The sequence below is a fragment of the Antechinus flavipes genome, chromosome 1 (assembly GCF_016432865.1).
Source record: "Antechinus flavipes isolate AdamAnt ecotype Samford, QLD, Australia chromosome 1, AdamAnt_v2, whole genome shotgun sequence".
NCBI lineage: Eukaryota > Metazoa > Chordata > Mammalia > Dasyuromorphia > Dasyuridae > Antechinus > Antechinus flavipes.
The window spans coordinates 624338698-624362759 of NC_067398.1; the positions used below are offsets into that span (position 1 = coordinate 624338698).

At 36.3% G+C, this 24062-nt stretch overlaps 1 protein-coding gene across 8 annotated transcripts in view; it reads right to left on the minus strand.

The window, feature by feature from the left end:
• Nucleotides 1-3280: 3280 nt before the first annotated feature.
• The window catches only part of ASAP1 (ArfGAP with SH3 domain, ankyrin repeat and PH domain 1), a 594911-nt gene continuing 574129 nt past the window's right edge, over nt 3281-24062 (minus strand). For all 8 annotated transcript variants that reach the window (XM_051971096.1, XM_051971093.1, XM_051971094.1 and 5 more), the window contains 4 exons: nt 22067-22125; nt 14561-15063; nt 12375-12497; nt 3281-6352 (listed from right to left, as the gene is read on the minus strand). In XM_051971096.1, the coding sequence (XP_051827056.1) occupies nt 6278-6352; nt 12375-12497; nt 14561-15063; nt 22067-22125 (760 nt within the window). In that variant the 3' untranslated portion in view covers nt 3281-6277. The remainder of the gene's footprint in view (nt 6353-12374; nt 12498-14560; nt 15064-22066; nt 22126-24062) is intronic.

Below are 24062 nucleotides of genomic sequence, written 5' to 3' on the forward strand. Positions count from 1 at the left end.
TTAACTTGGGGTCTGTGAACTTTTAAAATAAATTAATTTAAGATAATTGGTTTTCTTTGTAATCCTATGTGTTTGATTTTATGCATTTTAAAATATTAACTTGGGAAGGGGTTCATGGACTTCACCAGACTACCAGAGGGTCCATGACACAAAATAGTTTGGAAACTTGTACTAAAGTCTAGGAAGACTTCTTCAAACCTTTAGTAACAATCTTTTTGGGCAAACCTCCCAGAGTGCTTTCATTTATAACTCTTATCATATAATACTGTACTCATTCTTTCTACTATACCACTTCCCTCCATACTGTAAGAATCACAATAGCAAGGAATAAGTCTTATTTAATCTTTATATTCTTCTGTTATATTCTTTCCCTCCCCTGCGGTGCTTGACTTGAAGTCAGGAGGACCCAAGTTAGAATCCTGCCTCAGACACTTACTAGATCTATGATCTGGGCAAATTATTTAATTCCTTATTTATAAAATGGGGATAATAATGGCACCTGCTTCCTAGGCTTGTCATGAGGATTAAATGAGATATATATGCAAAGTGTTTTACAAGCCATAAAATGCTATATAATTGCTATTAATAATTATCTCTTATATTACTATTTACATTATAGTAGTAGAGTTTATATTATTAACATGTATGATTATAATATGGCTACAATATTAAGATTAATAATGTTAATCACATTATTTGGGAAGCTGTGGCTCATACTAGGTATGCTATTTAGTATGATTTGGATGCACTGTTTTTTGTTGTCCTAATTTTGACCTTGTTCACAATTCTAATGGCATTCATAGGCTAAGTCATCAATGTCAAAGGAGAATTGTGTAGCTAAAAATTTTGAGACCTTTTACAGGGACTGTTGACCATGGCAGCATCTATGCTATTGGGTTATCCACAGCATATCCACAACGCAAAGGCACCATTTTTGTTGGTCTTGCCTGTTTGTTCTGAGTCTTTAAAAGATCTACTGCTCAGTACTTCTGAGTAGGTCTGATTTGAATCTCATTGAACTAGGGCCCCTGGTAGAATACTCACGTCTGGGAGTTGTCTAGGGTTTGCATTCTGTTGTATCACTGGATAAAGAACAAATAAGAGGTGAAAGCAAATTCCCTTACTGATTAGTGGGGACAGCCTAAGATCTGATTCCTTGAAGATCCCCAAATAGGTCCAAACCCAGAGGTCTGAACTGGAGTGTACTGAAGGTTCAACGTGTACAGAATTTAAGTCATGGCTCTTGTTCATTTGACATTCATTGGAATGTTAACAATACCATAATGATCCTTATGAGATATGTTGCAAAGTCATGGCCATTCCCCATCATAAGGTATGTTATCATTTTAACTCATAAAACTTAGCCAGCATGTATTTTAGTCCCACTTAAGTCAGTGATTTTTGGTTCAGTGAAGGAAAAGATGTCTAATTTGTAGGAGTGGTAAGATCCTATAAAGTGTAGTCTAAAGTGGAACCAGCTGAATTACGCAGGCATTTAACTCAATTCTCCATTTTGCTTTGGCATTTTATCATAATCAAAATAAAATGATTCTCCCCCCCCAACCTCCCCTTTTAGATAGTCACTGTTACTGCCCAGTACCTGGCACTATGAAAGGTTTCTTGACTGATTGATTGAGAAGTGAAGGTTTTGTAACTAACAGGTGAATCAGGGATTATCTATCTGGTTAAGTCAGCCCTCCTCCCTGCTACACATCACCCTCCAAATCCATGTTTTGACTGCAGCGTGTCTTGTATGGGGAGAATGCTCTCAAGCTTCCTGAATAAAGATGCAATTGCAGTTATTTTAGATCAGTGATTCTTAATCTGGGGTTTGTGGACAGATTTCAATGAATCCATAAACTTGGATGGTAAAAAATGCATCTTTATTTTTACTATCCTCTGCAATTTAAAAACACACCGAGAAGGGACCAAAGGTTTTCACCAGACTGACAAAAGTGTCTATGAGACACAAAAAGTCTTTAGCTCTTTGCTCGAGACCAAGCACAAATTTACATTTAGAAAGGATCTTAGAGCTCATCTGGTCCAAATCTCTCAGAAGAGGAAACTAAAGAGACATTAAGTAAATTATCCAAGCTTCCCCAGGTTCTCAGCTCCAAATTTAGCAGTCTACCCACTGCACCAAACTACTCTTGATTTCATGGTTACTTAGAAAAGTCTGTGGGTGTTCTCATGTGGCTTGCCTTTGAGTCACTGCATGGGAACAGTCAGCTACTGTGGATAGGTATGCTGCATTAACCCATATATTTTAACAAATCTTTTGGGTCATCATGTAGATATTCTCTATACTTGTCCAGGTTTTAGCCTTTCCCATCTTCCTTGTATGTGTTCTACCTTCGATCCTCAATAGATCTATGGAATGTGCTGGGGGCCTTCTTTGCATCAACAATCTGGTTTCCTAAACCAAACCGGAAATACTGTAGGATCATGAAACTTTTAGAACTAGAAGGAACCTTAGAGGTCAGATCATCTTGGCCAATTCCAATTTTGTAGATGAGGCAAGTGAGGTTAAGAGAGGGGTAGTGATCTTTCTGTAACAGGAAATGTCATCATCAGCTTAGTAGTAAAATTTAACTGACTTGTCAGGCCCCAAAACAGTCAGCTAGGTCAGTGGTATTAAACTCAGATGGACATAGGGTCCACTCAGCTGTCCATAAGGATCTGTTTGATGGAAAATGACTCAGAAAACCACATACTAAGATTATCTATGTTTTATTATATGTTTATTTATTTTGTTAAATATCCCTCAATTGCATTTTAATCTGCTTCAGGCCATGGGGGTATTTGGCCATCTGGTCTAGATGGTCTGCACTTGCTTAATGCCCTGAGAAAAATGGGACAAAATGGCAGTGCTCATGTTTCATATGGGCTACTATATACTTTATGCTATAGCAAGATTTTACCTAAGAGGGCTGGAAATGACCTTTCCAGCCTACATCCCCCAAAGCACCCTTTGGTTGAGTTTTTAATTCTCTTCAGCTAGAGAAACTGTTGCCAATAATAGTTCAATATTTTTATAATTTTTTCAAATGTACAGAATTTTCTATAACCCAACAAGGTACACAGGATCGTATATTTAAGAGCTGGAAGAGCCCTTCACAAGCCAGCTAATCTAACCCTCTCATTTTACAGATGGGGAAACTGATGATGAGTGAGGTGAACCCACTTACCCCTGGTCACATTGAGATTAAGAATCATATCAGGGATATGACCCAAGTCTCTTGCTCCACTCAACAAAGGGGCAGGGTTCAGATGTGTGGGATCAACTGAGAATATGTTTATTTAAAAGCAATTTTAAATATTTAAAAAAGTAGAAATGAACACATACAGTACTGGAAAAAAATGTCACATTAAATACCTGTGAAATGACAAGTGTACTGATGTTTGAACTTTAACATTTAGATGAGAAGTTGAAATTTAACTGGTGGCTTGACCAGATCAAGGTTCCTATACACAACATGTAGATGTTCTAGGCAATAAAAAAATAAATAGCAATCGCCGTTCAACAGTAAAATAAGACACATACTATTTGCAGAACATAGTTTCCCCTCTGGGGGAAAAATAAAAACAACTAATTAGCTAATTTTTTTTGTCTATAAGTTTCCATACCTCCAAAATACTATGTTCATGTACAAAATTGCAGATAGTGGCTCACTGAGTTTAGGTACAATATCTGATTTAAACTCAATCAAGATCAAAAAAGATATCCCGACCTAGTTTTCCTATGTCCCACAGTAAGCTGGAATACAGAGAAAGTCAGTTTCTGATGGAAACACTGTCTCATTAAAAAAAAAAATTAATAAGCCTAGAGATGTTCCTTCAGAAGAAGTGACAAAGAATAGACTTGACTCCATGGTACTTTGCACATGTAGTCTTTATAGGTTTGGTTGTCATTATTTTTTTAAACCAGTTTATTTTAAGATTACCTGAAAATACGCTAGACCACAGAGATCATTAAACTTGTTCTTTAATGTAACTTAAAACACTGTATAAGTCATATGGAATGCTAAATAAACTCATGGTTTCTTTTGGAAACCCAGTACAGCCAACGTACGTACTGAGGTGGGTACTGCTGTAGAGTGGACACCATTGGGTTTGTTTGCTCCTGGTAGATTCCTTTTGGTTTGGAAATGAACTCTTGTCATCATCCAATCACAGGACTCAGAAAGGACCATCTCATTTTATAGATGTAGAAATGGATGGCCACAGGAATCAAACCATTTGTTCAAGGTCATACAGTTAGTGAATAGCAAATATGGGATTTAAACCCAAGTCTTCTGACTCCAGAGTCTGGTGCTCTTTTCACTATATTACAATGACTCCTAAATCAAGGGTCAGAAGGCTGAGTGAAGTGATTCACTCATGTCACACAGCTAGCAAGTAATCAGAACGTAGATTTGAATCTGCCTCTTGACCCTAAAGTCTAGAGTTCCTTCTGCTGTACCAAGCTGCCTCTTAAGTCATGTCACTGATGAAGAAATTACTTTAAAAATCATTTTCTGTTACCAGCTGTAAAATAATTTGCATGTTTCTTCAAACAATTTTTATTAGGCCATGATTGAAGTTTCTGTACTAACCATTTACAGAGAACTACATTAATATTCACCGAGCACTTTCAGCTGGGCTAAGTAGACTCTTCTAAAGGTTTTTGTTTGGAGTTGTGCTTTTGTGAAACAAAAATTTCTCACTAGCTGCCAAGACTATCTGCTTAAAAATATTAGTTTTATATGCCACTGCCAAAATAGTTTAAGCAAATGGAATGCCAGAACCACTCATGAGAGAGACTCAGAGGCAAGTGACAGTGGCAGCGATTGTAGAGTAAGACTATCACATTCTGTTCCAGAATTAAGACTGATATAAGGAGGAACCAAAATAAACAGACGTGTCCTTAATGATCTAATAAACCGCTGGAATGAAAAGAAAACTGAATGCAGTGAGTTCACTTCAGGAAATGTATTTGGTCACAGTGCAATTCATAGCAGCTTTTAGGACCCCAGTTATGAATCGACTAGAAGGTGATTGGTATATTGGCTAGTGTTTTGAGTGGGTAAACTATTATTTGGAACTATAGATTAATGAAGATCGCAGGTAAGAAAAAAAGGGGGTGGGGGAGAGCTGCTCTTGAAAGTTTCCAATGGGTGACTTCCAGGAAGGAAAAATCTATGTCCAAAAATAAAGGATATAATCTGAAATCAGTGGATTTTCAGCTTTGATAAGGCTGAGGACATTGACGTGTAATAGAATATGTAAAGTCATTTTCCAAGAAGGCCAATTGATTATAAACCAATACTATTGTGATCTTATGTTTCTGTTTTAATCGTAATCAAATTTAAAAAATAAAGCTAACATTGTATTTTAACTTAGCCATACTATTCCTTTATAAAAGGTAAGTTTCAGATAAGCTTCTAAATGCATGCATAATGTAAACACTAATATTTTCTAGCAGTCCTTGGTTATTGAACATTTAATGAAAGAGACCTTTAGGAAACTGTACTTAGAGATTTTAAACTTTTGCTAAAATCATCATGGGGTATATGTTCTTTTTGTATCATGAGGTAATATCACAGGGGCACTAACCATGGAATGGTATAAATTCACCATTCTTAAACACGAACTAGGCTATGAGCATCTTAATATGCCATGGAGAGCTGGAAGGTCGGTGAACATTTCTCAGAAAGAATAATACTTACATGTAACTGAGCACTTTCTGTAATAAATACCAAAGTGGGTTTCATAGCTGTAAACTGTATACACTGATAACTGCAGGCTCATCTGTAATGAATGTAAATGGTTTGCTTGGAAAACAGAATCTAACTCTCCACTAATTTTTTTTTTAGTCACATAATTGAGAATACTGAATCATTAGGAACAAAGAGTCCATTCTATGCATTTCAATTGTTGATCAAGACCACCTCTATTTGGAAAGCTAGAAGTTCATACACTTTTTTTTGTTTTTGATTTTGTTTTAAACGCATAGACAGAAATGTAAGTGCTAGATGCCGAGGATGGCTTCAGCAAACCCAATAAGGCGTGCCAGATTCCAAGGCTACCTTAATACTGGCAAAGGCGGAATAACACAGTATATTTACAATACATAATATAATTCACCTCATGAGGTGACCTTAAATGAGTTTTGTATTCTGTAACAGCAGCTATATACACATTGTGCACAGGATTACAAGGAGGCGGCAGCCGTCTGCTTTTGCTAAAAAGCCCGTCTTGCATGTATGATATGCAATGCTCCAAGATCTGCATTTTGCTAGTCGGACAAGATGTGTACAAAGGACACAGGGAAGACCCCTCTCCTCTCTGGATGTCCTTCGATGTGCCCAATCTGTAAAGAAAGAATACACAACAGTCAGGTTAGAAATTTTGTAATTCCTCCACAAATCAGTGATTTGCTTTTGGCCCAGACCAGTGACTGCTTTAAGTAGGGAGTGGGTGGAAGAGAGACTCTCCTCAGAATGGTAAAACTCTTCACCAAAGTAGAACAGCAACTCATCTCTAATTTAAATTCTTAAAGAATTTCAAAGAATCAAAGAATTTTAAAATTGTAAAGGATCTTATCACATATGTAGCCTTAACTTTGAGTCTATGAATTTATTTCAAAATATCTGAATATGGATAAATACTGGCTCAGGAATCAGGAGGACCTGAGTGCAAATTTGACTGCAGACAATATGTAACAAGTCATTTAACCCCAAAAGCCTCCAAAAAGCAAAACCAAATAAAACAAAATGCTTTGATAACTTCATAATATATTGATTTCCTTCTTGATCTGTACACTTTATGTCTAAAAATATTATTCTGAGAAGGGGTCCATAGGCTTTACCAGACTGCCAAATGAGGACAAAAGTTAAAAAAAAAAAAAACTGACTTAGTTTAGCTTATATAAGAAAGGAATCCCTCTCATAAAAGACTTAACAAGTAGTTATCTAACCTCTGTTTGAAGACCTACAGGAAAGAGGAGCTGAGCTCATCATCTCTCAGGTAGTCCATTGCACTTTTGGATAGTTTTTTTTTCCTCCCCCTGAGGCAATTGGGGTTAAGTGATTTGTCCAGGATCACACAGCTAGGAAGAGTTAAGTGTCTGAGGCCAGATATGAACTCAGGTCCTCCTGACTTCAGAGTTGGTGCTCTATCCACTGTGCCACCTAGCTGCCCCACTTTGGACAGCTTTTAAACTGTGTAGTGGGACTGAAAATACTTCATCTCACAGGAGTGTCATGGAAGGGTTTGGTATTTAACTGGCAGCTGATACCCATTGCTTCTGGTTTTGTTCTCTAGAATCAGTGAGATTAAGTTGAGCTCTTCCACATTCCCAGTGTACAGAGAAGTTAGGTGACATATCTAAGATCTCAGAGCTTTGAGTCAGAGGTAGTACTTGAATCTGGATTTTTCTAACTATAAGATCAGCCATCTATCCACCATGTCATCCTGCCTTCAGTATGTAAAAATTAAATACCAGAGTCAAAGATCTAGAAGGCCTCTGGGTTTTATTGATTCTATGCCCTCACTTTATAGAGGAAAAGACTGAGGGCCAAAGAAATAAAGTGACTTTTAAAGAACCTGGCATTGACTTAGCAACGTAAAATTTGCAAAATCCTTTACAGGAGGTATCTCATTTGAATCTTTCAACAAATCTGTGAAGTCAGTCAGTACTACAAATTGTATTAGTCCCATTTTATGCGTGAGAGGTTAAGTAATTGCCCAAGGTAACAAAGCTAGTAAGTGTCCAAGGTATGATATGAACCAAAGCTGCCTTCCTGACTGCAAGTCTAATACTCTACACCCAGTAAACTATATTACTATTTGCCCAAGATTATACATAAAGTCAGTCTTCCAGATTGAGGTCTCTTGATTCCTGGCCCAATGCTTCTTCCTCCTACCCTGTGTTCCACAATGGCTTATGGAAGTCTCAACATATGCTGTGTAAACCACTAGCTCAGGGCTCTGTGCCATTCCTTTCTTTGGGATCTAGTTAATGCAAAGAGAAAAGCACTCAGCAACCTGAAAAGCAGAAGGGTGGAGGAAGAGGAAATATGGGTTTTAGCTTAAAATAGGAAATCTATCTTGTCTTATTCCATATAGGGTGATGGGTTAAACACTGAGATAGATTCATTTTGGGATGTTTCTGATGGCTGCTTACCTACCTCACAGGATTGTTGTAAAGAAAAAGGCTTAAAAATCATAATGCCTCACAATTATATAGCATTTTAAGGTCGGCAAAGTGCTTTATACAGATTATTTTATTTGAGCCTCAATAACCTTTGGTTTCCCCTTTTAATGGATAAGTAAACTGGGGATTAAGAGACAAAGTGAGTCACCCAAAGTCAAAGAGCTAGTTAAGTGTTACAAGCAAGATTTGAAGGCCCATCTCCTTGATTCTAAGACTGACCTCCATCCATTATGCATAATGAAGATATCACCATAGTTTTGGCACCAGTTATAAGTTAACTCATATGTAGTTTTCTCATTTGTAAAGTGGAAATAATAATAATAATTTCAAACCAGGTCTCAGACACTTACTAACAATGTGACTTTCGGCAAGCCCTAACTTTTGCTTCAGTTTCCTCATCTATAAAAATGAGGATAATAAGTGTACCTATCTCACAGAACTATTGTAAGGATCAAATGAGATATTTTAAAAGCAGTTAGTATGGTTCCTGGCACAAAGTATTTGCTTAATAAAGCTTGTTTCCTCCCTCTCAGAGCTTGTTAAACCCTTCTATAGTACTCCTATGAGATAAAGTATTTTCAGTTCTACTATATAGATGAGAAAACTGAGGGGAAGAGACTTAGTTGTGCCTCAAAACCAAATATCCTAGTTCCAAATTCACTGTTCTTTAATGTGCATTTCACTTATTTATTGTAAGAAAACTGCTTTGTAAAATATGAGGTATTATGTTAAACATAAGCTCCTACTATTATTTTTCATACTTACTTGACTTATGGCAATTAAGAGAAATAGGAAAATAGGTTCCCCTAAGAACTTGATTTTATGTGCTCATTCCACATTATCTAAGGACCCCTGGCTAGAGGCACCAGCTTCATGACCTGCAGAAAAATCCTTGATTACCCACCCTAATCCCTTGTGATCTAGACTTAGACTTTTCTGTAGAAGAGTAAACTATAAACATTCAATTCTGTCAAAAAAAGGGAGGAAAATCACTTAAAAAAAACCAACTCAAGGGTCCCTTGTCAATAAATGTTAGTAAATTAGTCCCTCCAAAAGAGCTCTCTTTTTTTTTTCCCTTAAAGAGAGAAACAAAGCTTGTTTTTATCAATAAATTATCTTGGCTCAACTGTAATTTCAGCCAATCCATATGACTCCTTCTCTCCCTACGGACATGTTCAAGTTTTCCTCATCATAGAAGAATCCACATTTGATTCTACCATTTCCTTAGGCTCATTCTCTTTGTATTACTCATCCTTTTCACAGTCAAGTTCCTAAGAAAAGGTGCTTATTCACATTACCTTCCCTTTTTCTCCCCTCACTTCTCAATCACTTGAAACTAGGCTTCTAACTTCCAAATTTATTAAAATGTCTTTCTTCAAATTTATTGATGATAGTTTAGGTGCCAAATCTAGTGATTTTTTTTCTTAGTATTATACTTCTAGACCTATTTGTAGCACTTAAAGGGACTGACCACTCACTTTGTTCAGTGGGTTTTGGCTTCTTTTTCTACTTGCCTGATTGTACCTTGTGTGTCTCCTTGGATGGATCACTGTTTGCAACCCACTCCCTAATTGTGGCCTGAGTCCTGAACTCCGTCACTATATCTTCTTCTCTTAATGAGCTCCAATAACTCAATAAATCAACCAAACATTTATTAAGCACTTACTATATGCTAAGCATTGTGTCAAATACTGGAGATATTCAAAACAGTCCTCATACTTGAGGAGTTTACATACTAATGGGAAAGGCAACATGTATATAATGTATATATATCATTCACACCAAGTAGAAAGAGTCTCAAAGTGGCTATTGTGAAATGGAGAGCTTTAGAAAACTTCATGCCTTACAGGTTTTTCCACCAAAAAAACCCCCCCATAAATTTACTAAATTTCATTTTCTTGTTTTTTGAAAAATAAATTTTATTAAAAAAAACTTTATGAGTATGATATGACCAGATATCTTTTGAAAATATTCCTCTAAAAGGAAATGGTATTTCTTGGAAGAGGCCAAAGGCATCGAGAAATGGAGATGAACAAGGAAACCATTCCAGGTATGGAGGAACAGCCAATATAAAGGCACAGATACAAAAGATGAAGTACTATATGTGTGTAAGCAGGAGTAGCTTCATGGCACAGTGGATAGATAGAGTACCTGCTCTGGAGTGAGGAAAGACCAGAAAGACCAGACTTACTAGTGTGACCCCGTACAAGTCACTTAACCCTGTTTGTCTCAGTTTCCTCATGTGTAAAATGAACTGGAAAAGGAAATGGCAAATTATCTCTGCTGAGAAAACCCCAAATGGGCTCACCAAAAGTCAGACACAAGAGGGATAACTGAAAAGTAGCATCAGCACAAGGGGGTTAAGTGTGTTAAAACTGGAAAGATACAAACCAAGTCATCTTTGGTCCATTTTATCTAATCACTTGTAAAATCTTATCAATTTGACTGACAATATTTCTTCCATCTCTCCCCTTCTCTATATTCTGCTAGAAGTACTACCTTAATTCATCTTTTATGACATCTTTCCTGGATGACTGAAATAGCCTCCTCACTGTTTTTCCTATCTTGAATTTCTTTTCCCTCTCCAATCCAGTCTCCACAGCTTACAAAGAAATATTCCTGAAGTGTGAGTGTGACAATGTGATTCCCTTGCTCAAAAAGTTCTAATAGAGTGGATTCTTATATACCTTTAGGGTAAGGGGAAAAAGTCTTTTGTTTGGCTTTAAAAACTATTAACATTTTGGTTCTAGTCTATCTTTCCAGGTTTATGGCATATCATTCCCCTTTACAGACTAAAACTAGGTCCTAATGAGTGTGAATAACAAATCTGCTGAAGTGGTCACATGCACTGGAATTTGCATTCTAGGTCAAAATTTCTCCGCACTTTTGCAAAGACTGTTCCTTCTACCCAGAATATATTTCCTCCTTATCTCCTATTTTTGAAATCCTTAGTTTGCTCTAAAATTCATCTCAGTGGTGGTCTTTTGAATGCAACTTGGGTAGCTGGATGATGCAGTAAACAGAATATCAGACTTGGAGTTAGGAAGACCCCCAATATCAAATTTGGCTTCAGACTAGCTATGAGACCTTGGGTAAGCCATTTAACCTATTTGCCTCATTTGCTCATCTATAAAATGGAGATAATAGTAGCACCTATCTTCAGGATTACATGAGACAATAATTATAAGGTGCTTAGCATAGTGCCTGGCACACAGTTCTCTTTCTCTCTCTGTCTCCTTTTCTTTGTCTCTCTCTCTCTCTCTCCTCTCCCCCTAACAATCTGTGTTTTATATATATTTAAAAATCATGTGTAATACAGAATCAATCAAATATATTATTGTACATATTTATATATGTTAGCTACAGATAAGTTTTATAGGTTATCTATTATTGTGGCTATGAAGATGAAAATTTTTCTGATGTCAGAAGCTGCTAGTGCCTTCACATTCTGAAATCACTGTGTATTGAATTTGTATGTATTTTGTACTTGCTAGAATGTAAACTCCTTGAAGTCAGGGACTTTTTTTTTTTGGGGGGGGGAAAGGGGTCCTTGTATTCCCAGTATCTAACATACAGTTTTAGAGGGCTTGCGTATCATTAAAGAATCACTGGGGGTGACTAGATGGTGCAGTGGATAGAGCATCAGTCCTGAAGTCAGGAGGAACAAAGTTCAATTCTGGTCTCAGACACTTACCACTTCCTGGCTATGTGACCCTGGACAAGTCACTTAACCCCAACTGCCTCAGCAGCAACAACAACAATAACAACAAAAAGAATCACCATGTTGTGTCAAAAAACTGCCTTTTTGGACCATTTTCATAGGAACAGAACATTCTGCTAGGCAAACATGAAATTAAGATTGTTGAGGAGCACTGGGTTCTCCGACAGGAGTGGAAACTTGCCTCTGAGACTTCTTTCAGGCTTTAAAAATGCTACGGTATGAGTAATTGGCATTCTGCATTTAGCAAATAATCTATCTCACTCATTCCATACAGATTAAAAGCAGGGTATTGAATAGGATTCACATGACTTCCCAAATGACGGCTCTATAAGATGAATGATGCAAGACCAGCAAGTGAGAGCAAAACAAGTATCCAAAGCAAATGGCTGTCGTGGTATAAAGAGAAGAGCAGATGATATTTCTGCAGCCTTTAACTATTTCAGGAGACATACTTACCCACCACTCTTGGTCTTCTTCACCAGTGACAATAATCACTTCTCCTTCTATAAATGTGAGCTCATCATCATTGTCGGCCTGACAGTCATAAATGGTTTTCACTCTCCTCACTTTGTTCTTCCCCTTAAAAAAATAAAATGGAGTTTTAGCTGGAAGAGCCAGATAAAGAGAGACATGGAATGTGGTGGAGCATTATCAGGGAACTTGACTCACTGCCTTTTTTTTTTTTATTCTGGTGAAAAAGTAAATACTGTGGAGGTAGAATTGGCTTACTTATTTTACAATAAGTCTGATCTTTGTCCTGCCTTCTTCCTTCCCCTACTCCCACCCTTTTATCCAGCAACATGAGCTTGTTGAAATTATAGAACCATCTAAAAATGCTTCAGGAAAAGATGATGTCGACAGAAATGTGCAACTTCTGCATATTTAATATCAAGCGTTAATGATTTCATGAGTCTCAGAAAATTGTCTTTACCAGGAAGAAACAGGCTAGTGCAAAACAAGGAAAAGGAAGCAGCTTGCCTATATTTTTTCATTAAGATTTGGAAGGATTTACTGTGCTCGCCTTCATTTTTAGAGTTTTTCATTTTTGATCAATTCTGACTTGAGTTTTTTTGGGGGGTAGGTTTTCTGTCTTCCTATGCAAACAGAAACAAGGAAACAGAGAAATCTAAATGTGGATTCTAAATATGGTTCCCAGCTCATTGGCCAAGACAATTTATGCAAAATGAAACCAAGAAAGAAGTTCTGTGGGAATTCATTGTTTCCGCAGAAATTAGTGAGACATAGCTAGAAGGTCAATTACTAAGTAATGATGATTATAATCATAATATAGTAATAATAACATAATACAGTACTTTAAGGTTTATGAAATACTTTGTAAATATCCATTTCATTTTGTCCTCCCAGCTCTGGGTGGTAGATGCTGTAATCATTCCCCTTCATAGATGAGCAAACTGAGGCTGAGAGATTAAGTGACTTGTGCAAGGTCACACAGCTAGGGAGTTTCTGAGACTGGATTTGGCTGATTCCAGGTCCAGCACTCTAGCCGCTACACCATTTGACTACCTCTACCTTAGATCCCCATTGAGAACATATAGGGCATCCTAAAATAGTGGTCACATTGTCTTGTTTCCCTATTCATTTCTTTTTTTCTTTTCTTTTTTTTTTTTTAGGCTGCTGAAGGGTTTCACTCTCTCACTGTCTACAACACTGAAATGTGATCATAAACTCTCAATTATATCTGTAACTGGATATTTCTTTGTCTTTCAAAATAGAGGCATAAAGTCTCAAGAATTAAGAATTTCAGAATAGAAAGGATCTTTTTGTGAAACAATATGGAAGCACAGAGAGGACTGAACCTGGAGTTAAGGCTATCCGAGTCCAAATTCAGCTTCAGACACTTAATAGCTATGTGACCTTGGGGGGAAAAAATCACTTGACACACTCTGATTTGCTGGCCATTGTTTCTTCATATTTAAACGGAAGGAACTTAACTCTATTGACTTTTCATGTCCTTTCTAGATGCCCTCGAAATCTAGCTGGTTCAATACATATGTGAACAAAACCCTCATCTCCACATCCCACAAGTGATCCTCCAGCTGCAGCTTGAAAAACTCTAGTGAAGTGGGCAGCTAGGTGGTGCAAGTGGATAGAGAACCAGCCCTCAAGTCAGGAAGACTTGAGTTCAAATCTGCCCTCAGACACTTAACACTTCCTTGACGTTGGGCAAGTCATTTAACCCCAACTGCCTCTTCAAGGGGGAAAAAAAGAAAAAAAAAGAAAAGCTCTAGTGAAGGACAGCTCACTCTCTCCCTTCTGAAATCACTTATGAATCATTTTAATTGTTAGGAAGGTTTTCTTTATATTAAATCTAAATTTGCCTTTTGACAACTTTTACCATAGCGTCTCCTTTTGCCTTCTCAGACCAAGGAGAACAAGGCTAATACTTTGTCTAAATTTTCTCCTCGCTTGTAACAGATCAAATCTCCATTTTTCCTTCAAATACTTGAAAATGGCTATCTTCTATTAAGCCTTTTTCAAGTTCATTACCACCGTTTTCTTTAGCCACGGGACATGATTGGGAAAGGCTATTTATCCTCGTTGTCTACAAGAATTCCCAACATCCTCAGATGTTCATTTTGTTCCCCCTCCAGTTTTACACCCCGTTTTGGTAATTTACTCACAGTGTTAATTTTTCTGGGAAGAGGCACTGGGGTCTCTGGCAGCGTGGGTGTTAGATCATTAGAATCTTCTGAAGCTTGCTTTTGGAGACTCTCCCGAGACTGGACAGCTAGAGAGAGATCCGTAATGGAGGGTTTCTGATTTAACTCCAAGGGCTGGGTCTTCGGTGAGCTTTCCCCAGCTTGGGATTTAGCCAGCAAGTCTCCTAATTGTGGCTTTGGGGGCAGGTCTTTTATTTGTGGTTTTGGAGGTAAGTCTGAGAGTTGTGGCTTGGGTGGCAAATCTCCAAGTTGAGGCTTTGGGGGCAGTTCGCCTGGTTTAGGGGGCAGATCTCCAATCTGAGGTTTAGGGCCCAATTCTGTAGGCTGAGGTTTAGGAGGCAGGTCTCCAGGCTGTGGCTTCTGAGGGAGCTCCAGTGGTTGGGGTGATTTCTGAAAGATTTCTGGGGGAACATTGGATTTGTCTATGGAAAGATGATGGCTGGTTTCGATTTTCCTTAGTGCCACTGATCAAAGCAAACAACAAACAGGAAATTGGTCTTAAATATGACACCATACAGGTAAATCCAAATTTCCACTTACCACATTTATCTTAAAAGGCATTCATTCTAAATAGCATTTTTCTAAATTGAACAATTGGTATTGGGGTATCTTCAAAGAGAAGTGAATTTCCAAATGCTGAATGAAGTGTGTTTTTTAAGAGATAAAATCCCTGAAGCTTGGCAGGTATCCAATGGCTTTATAAAAAATTTAGGTAAGAATAAGACATCCAAACGATTTATGGATTTAATGGCTGAAATTGAAAACGTACATGTTGATTGAATAGTAACATTGTAAGTTGAGAGAGAAAATTAAACAAATAAGTCTGACTATTTTGAAGGCTAACTTTTACATATTTTACTCAATTTGAGTTTTGTACTTTTCTTCTTATGCTTAAACTATTTGATTGGATTGGGAACAGCACCCTTTGCATGGCTGTACTTGAACATATTTAACTGGTACCTCTGCATACTTCTCATAACACAGGAGAAGTCTTCAGATTCTTTGATGGGATCATGGTGTCATTTTTATTAAGTTAAACTGAGAAATGTACCTACAGAGTATCCTTGAATAATTCCAACCAAAATATTCTCAGTATGATATACTTAAAAAGGAAAGTAAACTGTATTTAATAGTGACTTACTGTTTTATAATTAATCCTATTTTGTTCTATTATGCATATGCAAATACCAATTCTATTTGTTTGATAAGTTCAAATAAAAAATAAGTGTTAATTTAAAAATTAAAGATAAGTAGGAATTCAACAGATAAAGAGGAAGAAGACATAGCAAGGTTAGAAAAAAATAAAGTTTCTACTAAAATAGAAGATGAAAGATTGGCATTTCAATTCCTCTGAGATTTCTTTGTGCCCTCACCATTTTTTAGGACTGAATTTTGAATCTAATTTAGAAATCTAGTGATAATGATAGTAACAACATCAATTAAAGATAACTGCTCACATTTTTGTTATTGTTTTCAGATCTACAGTGTAATTTTCTCACAACAACCTGGTGAGGCAGGTAGCATTGAGTATTCCCATTTCATAAATGAGGAAACTGATTAAGATGATGAAGTTACTTGATCCACCACAAAGAAACAATAATATTAATAATATTCTCACTAAGAATGAGAGCTGCCATTTATACAGCACTTTAAAGTTTACCATGAGCTTTTGTAAGGATAATTATCTTTCTATGATACAATGTTAGTTTTAGAAAAACTAAATGGATTAAAAGAGTACAGGGATATCTATATCTGCCTTATCTATCTTTCTGTTTTTCTCTTTATCATCTATCTATTTAACTAAAATTTCTGGCATAAAGGAATTTCCAAAATAAATATTACTTTAAAATAAAAATTACTTAATAAAAAACTAATATTATCTTCTTGCTTTATTCTACCTTTCTGATTTTTATAAGTTTTTACCATGTGTTTGAATAAGAACTCTCTTATCCAAATCCACCTAAAGGATATTGTTAGATTTGGGAATACTGAAGCCAACAGCCTGGCTTAAAAGGTTCCAGATGTTATACTGACTATTTTTATTTATACTTTAGGAGAACTTTGGTAAAGATCATAGAATCATTCACTAGCTGCAGTTAAGGCAGCAGTATTAGAAATTCAACTCTTCTGAGAGCCAAGGAATGAACCTAAAGCAAATGTTCTGTCATAATATACACACAAAGAGATAAATTCCCCACTCCCTGCTCAAAGGGACTGGGTCTGCAGAAGAGTTAACTTTTGTTACTTAGACTTTTTGGACTATTCTTGCTTCTTGAAAGTTCCACTGAAAAGCCCTTTCTGAAATATCATTTCTAAATTACAAGAAGTCTATCTTTTTGAAAAAAAAAAAAAACCAGAGCAAATAAAGCAAATGACATGTTAGAATGGGGTTTATAAGACACTGATGAAAAAAAGTGCATTTTTGATTTCACAAAGTAGCTATAACTTAATAATTGTAGGGGACAGTAAGAAATAATTTTTCAGCTAGCAGATCACTCTTCAAAGATGATTTAATTCAACAAACTCTCTGCAGAGAGCTATGCTAGGTGCTAGAAATATAAAGACTGAAAACATAATATCCCCTGTCCTCAAGAAGCTTACATTCTCCTGGAAATATTCAGCATGTAAGGAGATAACTTGTTCCTTGGAAGGAAAGCTATGACAAATCTGGACAGTATACTTAAAAAAAAAAAAAAAAAAAAAAAAAAAGGAGACATTACCTTGCTGACACAGATCTATATATAGTCAAAGCTATGGTTTTTCTAGTAGTAATGTATGGTTGCAAGAATTGTCTATAAGAAAACCTGAGTGCTGCAGAATCGATGCTTTCAAATTATGGTGCTGGAGAAGACTTTTGAGAGTCACTTGGACGGCAAGGAAATCAAATCAGTCAATATTTAAAGAAATTAACTCTATTCATTGGAACAACTACTAAAGCTGAACTTTAAATACTTTGGCTACATAATGTGAAGAAAGGACTTATTGGACAGAAAGGACTGGTGTGCAATGATCCATGGGGTCATGAAGAGTCAGACACAACTGAACAAAGGAGATAACAATTTAAGCCAAAAAATTATTTCACAAAATACAGAGCTCAAGCAACAGGTAATCATGAAAGGTATTAAGCAAATAGAATTTAAACGATATGTCCAACATCATCTAGCTAGTTCTACTGGTATGACATGTTGCCAATTGTGAAGTATGATTTAGAAAAGAAAAAATAATATGAATAACTTTTAAAAACTCATTTGTATTAGGGATTTAATTTTCTCTCTAAAAATGGATGAAAAGGCTGTTAAAACCAGGTATCTCCAATGGTGATGAGGGGGTAGAAGAGTGTGGGAAACTGGGCAAATGGTCAAAGTACAGAATCACTTCAAATATATCTTAATCTAGAACTGAATCTGTAGTTCTGGTGCTAAGAAACAGAAACCATGAGTTCTTAAGCTCTTTGTGGTTTTACATTCTGCCTTTGGGACTTATAGATTTCTACTGCCCCCAGTACAACCTAAAAGTTTGAAATCTGTTACTTCTTCACTATTTATGCTCTTTGATTTTATTTGTGTAGGTAGATCATTTGACAACACAGCCAGGGACCCTTTATAAATTACCACGGCTAAAAAAATTCAACATTGGGATCATCTTCTGCTGCTAAGCTTGATGTGAAAATATTCCGGTTGGATTGGACCTGGCATTATGTTGTGGTAGAAATCTTCATGCCATGATCATAGGAAAACAATCTTAGAGATCACTTTATTCTATCCAAGTAGAAAATGGGGACCAATAAGTTTTGGTCTCTGTTCCACTTTTTGTAAGAAAGTGACATAACTAATAATTAATGAAATACAAATTTACTTTGAGGTTGAGATAAAACCACAAGCAAGATATTTATGAGTAAAAAATTTTCAGTTTCTTTGGATATAGGTAAATATTTAGATAAACACTGGCTATTTTAGGAGATTTGGTTTGGCTCCAACACTTGTATGATCATGAGCAAGTTACTTAACCTGTCTAAGGAGGTATTTAAATCTCTTTGAGTTTATTTACTCATCTGTAAAATGGACATATTAATGCCTATAATACCTATATCTCAAGGTAGATAGGAGGAAACAATTTTGCAAATCTTAAAAGCATTATATAAATGTGAGCTATTGCTTTTATCATTCATTATTATCATGGGGCAAACAGCTCCTTTCATTTCCACTGAGACAGAGCCAAGAGCACTGGCACCTTGCATGTGGTTTTCTTTTTCAGTTCCTTCCTTCCCACACTGCTCAAGTTGGGGCCTCCCTTGGCTTCTAAATACACCAAAATTTGTCAGAATGTTCTAAAAGAGAAAGACCAGCACTCCCACATCACCACTTTCAAAAATGAGACTGAAATGTTACTTTTGCAAATGAAAAGTTTGCTCTGTAAGGGGAAGGCAATTTGGTAAAGGAGGTGAGGGACCTTAGTTCAACAAAGAGAGAGCATTTTATTCTTTTGTTGGGACCTTATATGTACTTATTTTATTTACACACACACACACACACACACACACACACACACACACACACTCCCCTGAGTAACTCTGCCTTGTAAAAAACTTAAATATGGCTACCACAATAAAATGGCTATCAAAATAAAACCCAAGCAGTCGAGAAAAGGACAAAAATTCCATTGTGAGGGATGATTTGTGTGCTTTTCAAGTTAACAAAACAAAAACATTATATTCTTCCTCCTAACTGCCCTATCTCTCTGTCTGCTGACTTCCTACTCATTCATCAAGGCCAAAAGCTACCTCCTCTAAGAAGCCTTTTGAGAATGCTGAATCTTGAAAGACTACAAATCAGATTCTGCCTCTAACACACAGTGCCTGAGTGATCACAGACAAGTCATTTAATAGTATTAGCCTTAGTTTTATTATTAAAAATTTGGGGATAATACTGTATTGCGTACTTTTCAGGGTCATTATGTTATTCATATAGGAAAATGCATGAAAAGTACTTTGCAAACTTTGAAGAATCAGTCTTTTTAAAAAAATCTTTTCTTAACATATGTTCGGTTTTTATGTCCTCATGCAACCAAGAGACATAATCAGAACCTGTATCTAAAAGATAGTACTAAATGAAGTTGAAGTGATATCCTTATGATGAATGCTCATGTTAGAGTGAAAAGAAAAGGAAAGATGACAACAGAGAGATATTATGGGATTACAGACACTGTACTAAATAATGGGGATATAAACAGGCAAAAAACAGTTCTCTGCTCTCAAGGACCTTACAATCAAATGGGGAAGAAAACAAACAAATATATACAAATAAGCTATGTGAAAGATGATATAATTAAATAATGAAAATCAATCAACCAATAAATTAACTAATTAATTAATTAAAATTAGAATTAAGAGGGGCTGGGAAAGGCTTCCTGCAAAAGGAAGAATTTTAATTGGGACTTAAGGAAAGCCTGGAAGATCAGTAATAAGCACAGAGGAGGAAAAGTGTTGCAGGCACGGCAGACAGTTTGAGAAAATGTCCAGAACTGAGATAGAGTGTCTTGTTTGAAGAGGATGTGTTGGGGAGTGAAATGTGAAAAGATAGGAAAAATGGGGTGAGGCTAGGTTTTGAGGGATTTCAAATGCCAAACATAGCATTTTATATTTGCTCTTGGATACAATAGGGAGCCACTGGAGTTTACAGAGTAAGTGGTGGGAGGCGAGATACACATGATTGGACCTGTGTTTTAGGAAAATCACTTTATGAGAAGAAGCAAGAAAATGTTGTAATAGTAGCAACAACATTATATGATGATTAGCTGTGATGGACTTGACTTTTTTTCAACAGTGAGGTGATTCAAAGCAATTTCAATAGACTTGTGATGAAAAGTGCCACTCTCATCCAGAGAGAGAGAATTATGGAGACTGAATATAGATCAAAGCATAATACTTTCACCATTTTGTTGTTGTTGTTGTTAGCTTGTTTTTTTTCTTTCTTGTGTTTTTTTCCTTTTGATCTGATTTTTCTTGCACAGTATGACAAATATGGAAATATGTTTAGAAGAATTGTACATCTTTAACCTCTATCAGATTGCTTGCTGTCTTGGGGAAAGAGAAGGAAGATAAAGAGAAAGAAAAATTTGGAATACGAGGTTTTGCAAATATAAATATTGAAGACTATTTTTGCATGTACTGGGAAAAATAAAATACTATGAATAAAAAAATTTATCTCCCCCCTTCCCCCCCAAAAAAAGGGAAAATCTCTTCAATGGTTGAATGGCGGATGGATTGGAATAGGAAGACTTAAGATAGACAGACCCACATCACAATAGTAGCAATGTCAGAAGAGAGAAGGATGTTCATATTCTATACACACTTAAAAAAGGGCAAGCATTACCTTTTTTTTTTTTGCATTTCTTTTTTAAAAATAGTATTTATTTTTTCAAATATATGCAAAGATAATCTTCAACATTCACCTTTGCCAAATCTTGTATACCAAAGTACAAAGTACCCTTTTCTCCCCCTTCCCCCAACTCTAATGCAGCATGTAATCCAATCCAATATTCAAATGTGCAATTATTCTAAACATATTTCCATATCTATCATGCTGTGCAAAAAAAAAAAATCAGATCAAAAGGGACAAAAACATGAGAAAGGAAAAAAAAAAATAGAAGCAAGCAAACAATAACAACAAAAAACCAAGGTAAAAATACCATGCTTTGATTCACATTTAGACTCTTATAGTTCTCTCTGGATGTGGATGGTTCTTCTCCATGACTAGTCTATTGGAATTGCCTTGAGTCACCTCAGTGCTGAAAAGAGCCAAGTCTATCACAGTTGATCATCACCTTCTTGTTACTATGAATGATGTTCTCTTAGTTCTGCTCATTTCACTCAGGATCAGTTCATATAAGTCTTGCAGGCCTTTCTGAAAGCAGCCTGCTCATCATTTTTCTTACAGAATAATAATATTCCATTATATTCATATACCATAAATTATTCAGTCATTCCCCAACTGATAGGTATCCATTCAGTTTCTAATTCCTTGCCACTACAAAAAAGGCTGCTACAAACATTTTTTCACATGTGGGTCCTTTTCCTTCTTTTGTGATCTCTTTGGGATTTTGCTGGATCAAAGAGTATAGTTTGAGGGCCCTTTGGGCAGTTTCAAAATGACCTTCACAATAGTTGGATCCTTCACAACTACACCAACAATGTATTAGTGTCCTAGTTTTCCCACATCCCCTCCAACATTCATCATTATCTTTTCCTGTCATCTTAGACAATCTGAGAGGTGTGAAGTTGTACCTCAGAATTGCTTGAATTTGCACTTCTCTAATCAATTGTCATTTAGAACATTTCACATGATTAGAAATGGTTTTAATTTCTTTATCTGAAAATTGTCTTGGGGAATGACTTGTATTCTTATAAATTTGAGTCAATTCTCTATGTATTTTAGAAATAAGGCCTTTATCAGAAACATTAAGCCTTACCTTTCTGAGGTAGTTTCGGAAGAACTCTTGGGCCAAGAGCAGTCTTTGCAGAGCCAGTACTGATAAATAAATAAAAATCATTATGACCTCAACTAGTTATAATATTAATGGCTAGATTACTTATTATTCAAGGATCTCATAGTGCTTTACAGACTTACCAATGTTCCTACAATAAATTTCCACTTCAGATGGATGGGGAAATAACAGGAAAAATTATTAAAAAAAAAAAGAAAGAAAGAAAGAAAGAAAGCATGCATCACATCTGGGACTGTTTCCTTAAACTGGTCAAGAGTTTAATTTTTCTTTCCTTCCTCTGCCCCCTCCCTGTCCCTGGGTTGAAGGTGAAATCACTAGGAAATGCCCCAACGGCAAAAGTAGGAGATACTATTTTAAAATCTCAACTTGCAAACTCATATAATTGTCTTTTATGAAATTAGGAGTCAATAAATCAACCTCCATTCTATAAGATGGGGAAACTCTATGGGCAGGCTGTGATAAGAGTGGCTCATTCAATGCTGTATATAGTAAGGTAGCAATGAAAAGATATTTTGCCCTGGGGTTGGTACACTGAATACTACAGACTTTAATTTTTAAAAACACTATAAAACTCTTATTTTTCTTTAATAAAAGTGGAATAACCATGCTCAGAGGACTGCCTAGGAGCTCAGCAAAAGTCTTAAAGGCAAAGACGATCAGCACTGAAGGTTTTTTTTTTTTTTTGGTCAAAACCCCTTTAAGAATGTTCCATTTAAATAGCATTTTTGCTGGTTTTCTCCCCTCATGTATAAACTTGAGATTTTTTTTTTCTGATTGCCTTAACTTTATGCAAAAAATGCCAGGAAAGAAAGCAAAAAAGAAAGAGAAAGAAACAGGAAAACCTACTTGCTTATCATCCTTCAGACAGCTCTTCCTTGTTTTTACTTCTTTTCCATTCTGACCCCATCCCTCCCTCTTCCCCCACCATAGCCTCAGGTCTTAATCTTTCTTTCCTCCTTCCTCCTCCCCCAGCTCACTTGAGAATCATACCACACTCTGGGAAACCGAGAAATAAAAGTCTCTGAGACACAGTTATCATGAAAGAAGATTAGCAGTGAATAAACACAGAACAGGAAGATTTTCCTTATAATATTTATGGGGTTTGCACTCATAAAATCCTGCCTGGATTCCTTGGCAAGAAAGCATGTGCAATATTGATTGATATTTACGTTTCATATGTGTAACATCTGCCCACTGACAAAACTCTAAAAATAGACCTCTTTGGCCTCTGAAAACTCTCATGAAGTATTCCCCATGCACTCCTCCCAGGGGTTTGGATCACCTACTGTGCAAACAGAGGAGAGGTCACTTCTTAGGGAGTGAACAGGAGGAAAAGATCTTTGAAACTCATGAATCAATCACCTCCAGGCTCTGGTTTACAGATCTCCACAGCTCCAGTGAGGCTGAACACTGCTCTGGGCCGTGGAAACACCTGGCTCATTACAAAAAACTCTATGCAGGCTGTATTTGAGAGAGCCTAGACTGGAAGAAGGTGAGACAATAGGAAATAGGAATTCTGCTATCTATTCTCTATTAAACAATGGTAAGAAATCCAAAGGAAAACTGATGTCCTTGCTTCCTCAAGGCTACTGTTTCAAAAACACATACACATTTTGAGCTGCCAACTTCTTCTTCTTTTTTTTTTATTCATTTATTTTTAATACATATTGTTTTATGAATCATATTGGGAGAGAAAAATCAAAACAAAAGGGAAAAACCAAGGGAGAGATAAAAACACAGAAAAAAGAAGTGAACATAGCATGTGTTGATTTACATTCAATTTCCATCATTGTTTTTCTGGATATAGATAGCATTTTTTGTCCAAAGTCTAACTGGAATTGCTTTGGATCACTGAATCACTGAGAAGAACCAAGCCTTTATATAGTTGATCATCGCATTCTTGCTGTTATCGTGTGCGGTGTATCCCTGGTTCTGCTTATTTTATTCAGTATCAGTTTGT